Consider the following 12,943-nt stretch of genomic DNA (forward strand, 5'->3'; position numbering starts at 1 on the left):
CATCTAATTTTAAAACACCAGCAGCCAGCCTTTAGAAACGATCACGATTTTCTATACCTCTGTAGGGTAGAGGCACTTGTTAGCTGCTCACCTGATTTCCTTTCTATGACCTGTCTCCTTTTGCTGTAGAAATAATAATCTAAAGTTTCCACACTTAGCAAAAATCTCAACAATGACATCGGTAGACTATTTCTACAGAAGAACACATGTTTCCTAGCATGTAAATGGCCATCCATCTGCCTTTCATTAGTGTGGGGGGAGACGTGTGTGTGAAATGCTGGAATGCAAAGGAAAAGAATGTGACATGAAGTGATGTTTTAGACACCTTCCATTGGGATCTACTGCAATAATGTAAGCAACAAAGCCTGTAAATAACTAACAAAATTAGGAGGGGAGGAAGAGTTATTCTCATTTAGACATATGGCTGTGATTTCTATTACGGTCAGTGACAGTCATCAGCTTATGTTGGAAGAAAAAAGGATGACACCTTTGCAATGACCAGTTTGTTCCAACTTTTGAAACATCAAGCGCGTGACTGCTACGTTTGGCTTGGAGAGCAGATCCAACGGCAGTAACTCACATAACATGGTTTACAACAATGAAAGCTGGCCTGTTCACATGAAAGAAAACGAAGAACGCTGCCTCTGAGACGTCAACTCTCCTGTTCAGTAATGCGGTATGATTTCTTCTCCCTGTCTTAGGTTCATGTATTGGCCAACAAGGGCATTTGGCTTTTAAGAAGGGGTTGCTTGATTCACTGCAGAACAACTGCATACCAACAAAGCTACGTTGTTAATGTGCCACTTTGTATTATGTCTGAAAGCTGTGATACGCTGGGGAGATTTCCACCAAACATCCCACAATTAGACTAAATCACCCACAATGCAACAAAATACTCTATCACGCTATTGTCCTGTAACTAATCTTTATAAATTTAGCTCATCTTTGCACACTAAGACCTTGTGCCTCTGACAAAGACAACATTCTGAATGGAGCCCGAGATGGGAGCTGTGCACAATGCTCCACACATCAGAAGGGCAAGAGAGCTCAAAGTACGAGTCTGTTTATTGAAAGCTGAACTTCTCTTGCAGGATTTACTCATTCCCAATAGAATAACCACTGGGGAAAAAAAAAAAAAAAAAAAAGAGCTTTGCAAGAAGAAAAAGGCAGAATCAGGCCCAAAGAGCAGTTTTAATTGCACTTATTTAAGCTAGGCCTAATTATAATTATGCTTGCATTTATTTCATAGTGGATTTTATCTGTATTAACAAATTTGTAAAAAAAAACCTAAACATGAGCTGACTTGCAGAGCTAAACAGAAACATTTGTTGCTTATGTCCCCTAGCAATGCTGTATGGCACTTTAAATCGTTTGAAGACTGAAAAGCACGCACTGCACAACGGAGGTTACACGACTTCTGATCCCCATCCTTTGACACTCCCCAAAAAGCATTCCGAGATTCAAACAGCCTTTGGACACAATTGGAAGATTTTGATGTGCACGTGAAGCCACCGAAGCTTCTGATTAAACTGCCATGCTAATACAAAACGAAAAGATAATGCACATACGTTTTCTTCTATGAATGCATCAAAACATGACTGATGCTGTTGTCAGAGGGATTCGCTATGAAAAACTTTCAAATTACATGAAACTGGGAAAACAGCTCTTTCCCATCACTCACAGGGCATATTCTTAAGCTAGAGTATATTCTCATCACGCCGTTTGGCATTATCTCATAAAGCTCTTTACCCTTTCCAACTCCTTCAACTAGTTACTAGCCACACTTGTGGTTTTTTCCATAAAGACCACATAATCTTTGTGCATCTCATACCTTTGTGCATCTCATCTTTTGCTCTTAGTAGTTTAACAGTCTAATGAGTGTCTTTCCAATGGCCACAGCTTTGCTTTACAAACTTATGAGGCTTTAGCATCCTCAATACTTCGTAATTCCATCGTTGTTGCTCCTAACTATATATTTACAAGCACAATAAAGAAATCATACAGCAGGGAGCAGAGCACTGCCTTTAATCTCTGGGCAACAAGAAGTTGCTGGAAGTGTTATTGCTATATTCATACTTACGACAAAACACGTATTGTTGTTTAGTATGGTGTTCCTTTCTCAATGCCTAGCAAAATTACATGTCCAGAGATCAATAAAGATGGTTAAAAAATGGCAATGAACTGCCACGATGATTGCTGCAAGGGGGACATCTAAACAAATATCATCTTACAAACACAGTGTCACCACAAGGTTATACAACGCCACGTACTTGGAGTACTCTCTCATTCAAGTGGCTGTATGTTACACAATAGAATATATATAGCTTTACTGAACAGTCCAAGCTCATGTTCATACCTTCTGGTTTTCCTTCATGTGTTATTACAACAAGGGGCTTGGTGAAGGTTTTCTTGTTGTGCATCATGGCCAAGATCATATTGACATTGAGAGAGGTACAAGCTTCATCAGGAGGAATGCACTGCAGGTGCAAAAAAGTGTGAGGTCAGAGAGTCACTCGCCTGCCAGGACAGCTGCTCCAGCCGCACAGTTGCCTCATTATCAGTTTTATCCTATTTTATTTACCAAAAAAAGAGGAGAACCTCCATACAACCCCTGCGTAATGTATTGGCAAAGGTAATTCTTAGCTGTGCTTCAGGACACAGGCTTTGCCTTTGTTAAGGATCCTCTAACCTTTATGAGTGTCTTACTATTGAACTTAAATGGTAATAATTATTTGTAATATAAATGTTTTTTAAGAAATTGGTAGCCAAAACAGTAGCCACCAACACAGGTGTTGATCAACAATGACAAATCGCCTTTAAAAAATACATTTCAAGGGGCCTGTGCAAAAACCCCAAAGTAAAAATAAATTCCAAATCCTTAGAACACGTTCTTTAATGACTGATTTACAGCCATTTCCATTAGCTATAAAGCAAAATTTGGCAACTCTCTTTTGAAGCAACTGGATTGCAGCATTATCTGATATTATTCATGTCTTTGGAAACTAAAGCTAACATTGTTTGTGCATTGGATATGGATGTGATACAGATACCAAAGATAAATCTGAACCACTTGCATAATGAAAAGCCATTTCTATTTATCCCGTGTAACACCTAATGAAATTTAAACAGAAACTGTAAATTATGCAGTCAAAATGCATAGCATCACAACTCTTCTCTATTAAAATCTTGAACCTAGAGATATCGTGTTCATTACATCAATTCCATAGAAAATCGTTTATTCACTTCAAAGTTCAGCTAAAAAAAAAAAGAAATAAAAAAAAATCTTATTTTCACCTAAACCATAAGTTTAGACTTTAATAAATTACTGACCTTTGGCAGTCCTCGAGCATCTTTGTCTTTGTTTGTACACAAAGTCAACTCGCAGTGAAGAAAGAGCAGTGAGATGTTGAACATTGGTTTAAACACAAAGCTAAATCTTTTTTTGTCCTTCTGTGCATGTGATATCGGGAAGTTCACCTTCTCAGTGCTGTAGAATTTAACAGATTCATCTTTAGGACAAATGTTTTCTATAATGGTGTAGTCAGACATTTTATCTGGATTTGAAGACTGGGAAACAAAGCATGTTTGAATGGCAAAGCCCAAGGATCTGTCAGCTTTAGTCACAGACACCTGCATTAAAAAGAAAGAGATGGTAAGATCTCAGAAACGACATTTTTAGTTCACATTTCATTAACATTTTCAACAATTTTTTAAGCAGTTTTCCAGTGCCACTTCCAATCTGAATTATTTTGAAGGCTAAATGTTAAGGGTAGACTGTCAAACCAAGAGACAGAAAATCTGTTGGTTTCAAAACCAGCAGCTGTGTAATAGCATAACCACGCACAAATACAGCAATCCCCTATCTTTCTGAAAGCAGATGAAAAAAAAAAACAGTCCAGACCAGACACGTAGTTAATGACTGCGGCTGCCACCTGAGATGGCGCTACTGCCCTTCCACACACAGACCATAACAGAGCTGTACAGAAGTCAATTACTAATTCATGTCTTTGTATCTGTTTGAAACGTCAATGAAAAGACAAAAAAAAAAGAAAAAAGAAAAAAAAAAGGCAACAGACACAGCAGAGAACCCACCCCCAGCCAGGAGAGGAATGCAGAGGCAGAGAGGAGGTCATGGGCTGTGTGTGGGTGGCATTCCTGGACTGGGGGCGGGGCAGGGGAGCCTCCAAAAAAGCCATCATTTCTTGTGAAATGATCCTTTTAATTTATTACAAGTCTGAAATTCATATTCTTTTACGAAAAATAATTACGACTGCAAATTTCCAGGGCACCGATGTTGTTCAGCTGGAGTGGAATGCAGACAACAAATGCTACAGAATAATGAGGAGAAAAATTTAAATGGAATTTGTAACAAATTAAGCATGTTGCTCTTAATAAACAACAGAAGTGTTGCGCCTAACCATTAACGCTGCCTGATGAAGACAGTTCCACAAAAAATAATTTTCTTCTAAGAAACATGCCTTAAATGTGTACTTAATCCGTACGTGCTGCGTGTATATTTAAGGAAGAGCCTGCCAAATCTTCCTGTGGTCTACACAGAAATTTTGGATGCTATGAGTTGTGCAGTGAATAAAGGCACTTCTCATTTGTTTTTTCTCTCCCTTATGTGAACAGCAGTCAAATTAGAGATAAAGGGATGTGCTGAAGCACCTAAGCAAGAACGACCATCTTCTAAAAACCATAAAGACTAATGAAAGAAAGTTGAGCCACAGATACTGACAGGTAAACAAGCTGATGGTGTAAATCAGTTAAAAAATGAGATTATGGCAAGGACGACAGGCATACTACAGTATCATGAAACACCATCAGGTAAGTAAAAGGATGAATGATATCTCAAGGAAAGAAGAGAACTACAGGAGGAAGGTGAGGCCAAAATATGATAAGGAAATGACAGTAGAGAACAAAGAAAAATGTCAAAAGATTCAAATTTTAAAAAAACCAAACACACACATTTTTGGCACAGAAGGAAAAGGGAGATACACAGCTCTTGCAGATTATGACTGGAGCAATTTATTGGTCAGAAAACCAGAATCTATTTGTTAGTAACAAAAGTAAAACAGAAACAACAACAACAAAAAAATAACAACAAAAAAATCTTTGTCAGCTAAACATGGAGTCCAGAAGTTCAAAACTGATACAGATTTTCCACTGTGCAAGAAGGAGAAGAAAAAAAAGCTTCTGCCAGGGCAGGTGATGAAGAAATCAGAACATCTGTCTGAACAAACAGCTCCAGAACCAGACAAATCCAGAAGGCTTAGAGCCAGGGGGATTCAGCTCAGAAGCAGCCGGTTTTATCCAAATGAAAAAAATAACATGTCTTCTATAAACATATTCTTAACTAAGTGTGACATACTTTCTTTTTGCTTCAACTGTCTCAAGTACTTTTCACCAGGTAGAGAATGAGGAACAGACACAACACACCAGAACGATGAAGAAAACTGCACCAATGTCAAGTGGGCCACGAGGCTTATCACGTGCAACGAGGGCTCACAAAGAGGAACTAACTTGGGCAAGAGAAACACGGCACAGCACTGCCTCAGTCAGTATACTAATCTTCCTGGTCTTATAACCCCATAGCTCACCACTCTGATTTACTCAGATATAAACTGGGGATACTACTTCATTGCCCATGTTCTGTTTATTAATGTCTACTGTTATTTAAAAAAAAATGGAAAGTTCTGTTCAAATTCCCCACATTTCATAAGCAACTTCACAACAGATGGAAATATGACCAGGTCCAAAACGCACTGGAAGTCGAGGGTACCTGGCCGATCACTTTGCTGTTCCTATTTATCTAAAGCTGTTAGATCTCTTGTGCGATAGCATTCAAAAGGATTGTAACTGGTGTTTGTAAGTGAATTGGAGGGAGACCAGAATCTGTATTAACTGTGTGACCTGAGAACGCTAGCATACGGAAGCCAGACACTTGTGACCATTTTTGGCACGTCTACGTCTTTCAGACAAGGTTCGGCCATACTACCCAATAAAATGAACCCTGAAGTCTTCATCAGGAAATGCTGGTTCAGAGCAAGAGCTTAGAGACCACCTTTAAGTTCTGCATAGAAAAGGACATTTGGCGAGAATGACCAATTTACCTTGTAGTTAAATTAATCCATTTTGCAGGAATCCTTTGGTTTTGACCCAAAAGATTATCCTGCATCTTACCCCACAGTTTCTGTTCTCTGCAGCCACCAAAGCACCTACTTGTCTGCCTAAAGCAACTGCACAACACAATCTTTCAACTGACAAGAATACATTTGGCTCAGACGCACGGCCTTGCAGAACATTGCTGTTAGTTTGAAAGCCTGTTTGAGTTTATTACCTCTACATATACTGGCCCATTCTCAGCAACAGAGAACAGTCCCTGGGAGGGAGCAAGGAACAGATCTGTTTTGTAGAGCTCCATGTTGAAGGTCACATTGGTGATGATGTGTGGTTCAGGAGGCCAGAACATGCCTTTGTCATCCTCTGGCTGGTGCAGCGTGCAATTAAACTGAAATGAAAAAAGCAATACAAATACATCCTGAGTCAGGAGTGGTAGCTGGGTAAGGACAAATTTGGAGTGTACAACACAGGCCCACCCACGTTCTGTCTCCTCAGTGCAAACTGTCAACAGGGTCACAAGAAATACAAGTGAGAAGAAATGTGTTAAAAGACTAATTAATTGCTATACAACTAATGTAATTTATGTGAAGTGCCTATTACAATAGGCATTTCTCTACTGTCAGGTGCAAACCCGAGAGTAACATACCGCTATTGCAGGCCAGCTTGAGAAAGCAACATCTCCCTCGTCAGCATCCCCTGGAAATCCATTATCACCCGACTCCATGTCATCATCATCAAAGCCGCTGCTTTCGGCTGGTGATGACAGCTGAATGACAATCTGCACAAAAGGTATTGCAAATGCATAAAATTAGGTGATAACTAAGCACTCTCTCTTCACGGTTGTTATTTTCTTCTCTCTTCAGAACGATGCAAAGGCCAAAAGAAGTGAGCCAGCTAAGCAGATGGTTAAAACACGTCCGAAACAGCCATGTGCTGAGCACAAGATATGTAGGTTATATTTAGAGAACGCCCCTTAGTTTGTTTCCAGAGTTCAGAGCCAACAGAGACACTAGTCTGGGTGCCTGTGTCTGAACGAGCACCCCCAGCGTTTCCATTCTATTTCTGGTACTTCTATAATCAACACTGAAAGAAGAAATAGCTTTCTGAAGTGATTTTTTGCAACTTACAGTTTTCTTTAATGAACTCACAAAAAAAAATAAATCACTGAAAGTGTTAGGATTTTCTCTTCTGTCGTTTGCATGGTTTTTTTCCAGAGAGGTACACCACAAACCAGGAAGTCCCTTTCTTTATTTTTGTCTTCTTTGTTTTTCTCTGAATTTCTACTGAATTCCCCACCACCACCACTTTTTTTTTGCCCCCTCCTTTGCACACTTCTCCATTTCTTCACCTGAAAATTCCCATTTTTGTTTTCCAACGTTCTGCACTCTGCTTCTGTATGCCCTGCGGCTCCTCAGCTAGTCCCCTCCCTTCCAGAACTTCACCTTTGTTTTCTTGGACATGGAGCAACTGCCAAGAAGTGACATATACACTCTTTGAGACACCACTGCCCGGTGTTTATTTCTTAGGAGAAACGCTCCCAGATTCTGAAAGATACCATACATGATTTGGAGTTCAAGTGAACAGCCAAGACTATTAAAAGACGTGATGGAGGAAGGAGAGGAGGCAACTATCCATTTTAGTTTGTGACATAATAGAATATAGGGACAACGACAGTATTTAGCTCCAGATGTGCTATTCTGCTGTTCGTAGATGCTTCTATCCACAGTCTTGGTTTGGGACTGTTTCTAAAGTTAGGTGCTAGAGACTTGCCAGTATAGAATGGTTTTAACCAGGCAAGGTCAGATCAAGCTGCCTTAGCTGTGTTTGGGTTGGACCCCAGGCTTTCCGTCATTTGCCAAGGTTACTTCTATGTACTGGAAAGCTCAGCAAAAGAAATGTGTCATTACTTTCCAACCCAGATTAGCTGCCCTGTACTCAAGCTCATAAGCTGAGCCAGTCTGGAAGCAGTCACTTAGAACCTCAGTAGGCTCCTTAGCATCATCACTCATATATGAGTACTCAGAGTCCCTTCACCACGTACGTCAACTGAGAGCAAATATGGCTCCAAATTCTGAGAGGAGCATGCACAGATAATGCCTTCACATTTTGAAAGCCTTTTCAACACACAATTTCAGAACAAAAAATTTCACTTAAATCATTCAGCATATGAATTAAATAGTATTGCTTTGTGCAATCACAAAACTTCATTCTTATTCCTCCTTACAGCTCTGTAGTACTGGTTACATATGGGCACACCAAAGCTGCACGGGGGAGCTGGTACAACTTCTCTGAGACTGGTACAGGTGGTCCCCAAAGTGCAGCCACACAGTTTTGTAAAAGCACTTAACTCCAACTCCTCCTTTTTCCTTTGGGATACTATCTGACTGCAGGAGCACATTGAACATGCAGCCGTCATACGACCTTGAATACCGGGACTGTAGCTGCAACTAGGTTTGAACTAGACAGGAAAAGATCAGGATGCCTCCTTTTTGCAAAGACTAACGCTAATTACAATGGGTTCCTTGTACCCCTATAATGTGCAGCACAGAAGGCGGCTCCTTTTTGTAAAATACTCACAGAGTTAAAATAAACAATCTTGTTCAAGATATATGCTGTCCGAGTCCCGCATTTGTTCGGCAAAGACTCCAAAATGAAATGGGTACCATTCATCCTGGCTTTGCAAGAGTGATCCAGCAGCGAGAGTTCTGTCCTTGTGTAGCCGCTAGCCTGGAACAAAGGCGCTTTGTAAGTGGCTGAAACACAATTGTGTTAGGCTCTTGCTTAAAGTACAGCTCAGAATACTGTTCATGACTGCTGATAGGAGGAAGTGAAGTTCATTGTACTGACATCCAGGGAAGGTCACTCAAAACGCTGTTATACATGACAGGCAGGGAATAAATGTAACATGGAACAAAGAAAACAACAGGTTCATTATTAATCTGCTGATTAATAATGCTGACACTGTTTGGTCTGAAGTGAGCTAAAAATGCTGTCTGTATCAGGCTCTTTTCCACAATGCAAATGGACACAAGCAACCTGTCAGCTGATCGATGATAAGGACAGATCTATTCAGGTCTCACACAGCTATCAAAAGCAGCTTCTTTGTACTTTGGAGATTAAAAATGCAGACTGGTGGTTGAGTACAGTAATTTTTTGTCAGAACCAACCCTGCAAATCTTTAATGAGAAATCCCTCTACAAACTACCAGACTGTTGGGAAGAGGAAACGTAACCCTCAGTTATGGCAAAGAATATCTGCAGTATAGTTTCCTCACCAAACTACTTTTTGGGGGGTTTGGTGGTGATGGCTGTGGGTCTTAGAATGCTTTCCCCCCCTCCCCCCATCAAAATACAAATAGGAATAATTGCTTCACTGAAAGGGTTATTAAACATTGGAACAGGCTGCCCAGGAAAGTGGTTGAGTCACCATCCCTGGGGGTATTTAAAAGACGTGTAGCTGTGGTGCTCAGGGACATGGTTTAGTGGTGGTCTTGGCAGTGCTGGGTTAACGGTTGGACCTGATGATCTTAAAGGTCTTTTCCAACCTGAACGATTCTATGAAACAAAATGGTCTGCCGAAAAAAGCCTGCCCAAATTTGAGAATAAGAGATCACACCAACCTGCAGAGAGTCTTTTTCTACAGTTACTGTCATGACTTTGTCATCACACTTTATTGACAGGGCTACGTCAGCACTGCCCTGAACCTCTTCTGGTTCTTTGTGTTTTGAGAGGGAATGCTCAAAGTCATGGTTAATTAGCGTATCCACTGAACCCCTGGACGGGAAGATTCCTTCTCCCACTGTGTCATGTCTTCCTCTGTTAATGTGAAAAGGAAAAGTCAGGCCATCACTTAATGCAGGATTCTTTGGAGCAGGCAGTGGGTTAGCACCAAGCAATTCTGTCAACTCTGGAGGAAGAGAATGGTCTTCTTCATCATTCATCTCTTCTAAAAAAAACAAAACAAAAACAAAAAGGAAAAAAGATTATTAAGTTATTCAATATTTTTCCTGAAAGTATTCAGAACTAAAAAAAAAAAACATTATCCAGAAAGGAAGCTTTTGAAGGACATCCAAAGCAGCACCTTTGTACTTTCCAGGTAACTATCCACAATTCCTCCACTAAGGGTTTAGTTGTTACCGAGGCATCCAATCTTGGTGTATTTAGTCCCTGCTAGAAATCTGTCTCACTAAGCCTTGAAAGTAAGCTTTGAGGAGGGGGCCTATTATATGCAAAAGGCAACCACGGAAGTAAAAGAAACATCACATTCAGCAAATACACTATTTTAACGCTGCTCAAATAGCCCAAGTGCAAGTGGTAGGGTGAAATTCTTCCATTACCTGCCCCATCACAAATTCAGTTGCTCCACTTTTGTGGAACTCCTTACATAACTGGAATGAAGTTGAATGAGGGTTAACTTTATACTGAGTAAATGAGAACACTGTCTCTTGGCTTATACACAGGACTGCTCAGGACAGAAATCTCAACATCTGGCTCAGGCAGATAATTATCTGTAACCCATGAGTGCAACTGATAAAATTAACGTGAACATAAGCTTTATCAAAACAGCTAAACATTTTTAGTGGTTGAAATTTAGAATTAGGGAAAAAACACATATGCAACTCCACTAGCTTCAGCGGACCCAGATATCTTTACACCAGCAATGACTTCAGCCACATAACTAAATTCTTTTTAACAGTTGTATTTATTCTGTTCACTCAGACACTTCTGGTAAGCCAGTTTTGTCTCTAAACAATTTAAATGCTCATTTAATTGTCTCAAGGAAACACTGTGCTTATACTTTTGGGGAAAAAAATATCAAAGCTGGATTTATTTACTAACAAGATACCCAGTTGCTGAAGCCCATTCCCTTCAACACTGAGCATGGTCAGCTATAACGGCTTGTGAGTTGGATAAACTATAACCATTTAATTCCACCAGCATAACAGGAAAGAACAATTTTCCTGGGCTTTTCTAATAAAAAAGCCACAGGTTGTTTTTTTTTTTTAACCTGCATTCATAGATATTACCAGCGTTCTTGATGACAAGCAGTGAAAGTAGTGCAACCCCCAACAACAAAGCTTCAAAACTGAGCTCCTTTCAAATCATCATATTCCTGGAAATACAAGATATATTTTTCCTATATGCTATAAGTCCATCTTCAAGCTTACCCATATCTTCAAGTTGCAGATGAAATCTGTTAGCAACAGGGGCTTTTGTGTAGGAAGTAACTGGACTATAGTTATGCTCATAAGCCCACTTGATCAAACTTTCATGGGATGAGGGAATATCAGGTATCACTGATTTACTCATCGTCATGGACCGTTCTGTTTCCTTTCCAAAACCAATACTATTTGATGTCTGCAAACAAAGAAAAACTTCGTTCATGATTTACCATTTAAGGATACTTAAAATGGAATAGTGACACCGACTGAACATGTTTTTAAACTCTATTTTACTCTATTAAGTAATGGCAAACTGAGAGCACCTGGGAAATAAACCAAACTCTGCCACCTTAGGCACAGAACAGCTGCACACATGGAGAAAAGCCCCCCTTCCTCCCAGCCTCTGCCTGGAGTACAATAAATCAAGGTAGTCAGAAACTGTTAATCCCTAAACGAAACAAAGATGTATTTATAGCCATTTGTACAATGCTGTATTTTCTTCAAAACTGAATTGAAATGACTTCTAAAGGTGAGGTGATCTCAAGATGACAACTGATTTTTCAAATACCCCCTTCACTTTTTTCATCAGAGCGTTACTTAAGCTACATATGGGAGAACCTTTGTTCAAATGAGCATTACTGAAAAAGGCAAAACATAGCACGCTCATGAAGTAGAGCCAATACCAGCTAATGCTTTAAAGTCAGCTGGCACCCAGGACAGACTGTGCCTCCCTGAATGAGCTTCATACTAGAAATGTTGTGTGCCTCCTGCAAAACATTCAGTATGTTAAACAGGACTGAATTAAACGCTTAATAGCGTGATAAATGAGAGTGCGCATGTTTATGCAAGGCCAAACTACGTGAAAGACACATACTTTCTGCACATAAATAAAATTTAAAATTTCATTAACAGTAAGTTTTACACAAATACATTGATACAGCAAACTCATAACTACACTTGCCGGCCTCTTAGTTTTATTATTAAATAATTACAAATAACGGCTCACCAAGGTTGGCCATGGAATACAGATGAGTCACACAATCAGTTAGCTTTTGTTTTACTGTAAACATTTTGCAAAATTTCAACATTTTCTTGTCCAAATGGGCAAGTCAAAGGCATGTAAGAAGCATCTCTAGCTGCTAGAGGGGCAGTTTGAAAATATTCACTAGTATTACACTTTAACTTGCTTTTAAGTGCTCGGCATCTTAAAATTAAACATATATTCACACAAAGCTAAACACATATATATTTATTTTTACAGTCACAACACTACTATTATCACTATAACGATCACATCGACTACAAAACCAGATGAACGTGCTCATAGCAGGAAAGGCACGACAACCCACTTCTCAGCAACTCCTGCAATGTGACTGACTGAATTGCACTTTCTATATGCAGATGATACCATTGAATGCTCTACAACACACACTTTCATTTCCATGCCTGATTACCTCCTCCATCATACTGGCTGCTTTGTGGTTTGCTTTGAGTTTTGGTTGTTCGTTGTTTTTTTTTTTGGTGTGTTTTTTTTTTTTTTTAAATCCCCATTGATTTCCCTCAAAGTGAACAAACCTTAATTCTCTTTCACTCTAGAACATGAAAAGATTGACTGCACTGATCTCTTTTGCCCAGATTGCTTTTAGACAGCAGTAGTAC

At 39.7% G+C, this 12,943-nt stretch overlaps 1 protein-coding gene across 1 annotated transcript in view; it reads right to left on the reverse strand.

The window, feature by feature from the left end:
* The window catches only part of TGFBR3 (transforming growth factor beta receptor 3), a 111,154-nt gene that overhangs the window by 14,435 nt on the left and 83,776 nt on the right, over positions 1-12,943 (reverse strand). The window contains exons 7-13 of the mRNA XM_064455490.1: positions 11,291-11,480; positions 9,743-10,068; positions 8,701-8,850; positions 6,770-6,901; positions 6,341-6,511; positions 3,331-3,630; positions 2,357-2,477 (exon numbers count right to left, since the gene is read on the reverse strand). Coding sequence (XP_064311560.1) covers positions 2,357-2,477; positions 3,331-3,630; positions 6,341-6,511; positions 6,770-6,901; positions 8,701-8,850; positions 9,743-10,068; positions 11,291-11,480 — 1,390 coding nt within the window. The remainder of the gene's footprint in view (positions 1-2,356; positions 2,478-3,330; positions 3,631-6,340; positions 6,512-6,769; positions 6,902-8,700; positions 8,851-9,742; positions 10,069-11,290; positions 11,481-12,943) is intronic.

The sequence above is a fragment of the Phalacrocorax carbo genome, chromosome 6 (genome assembly GCF_963921805.1).
Source record: "Phalacrocorax carbo chromosome 6, bPhaCar2.1, whole genome shotgun sequence".
Taxonomy (NCBI): Eukaryota; Metazoa; Chordata; class Aves; order Suliformes; family Phalacrocoracidae; genus Phalacrocorax; species Phalacrocorax carbo.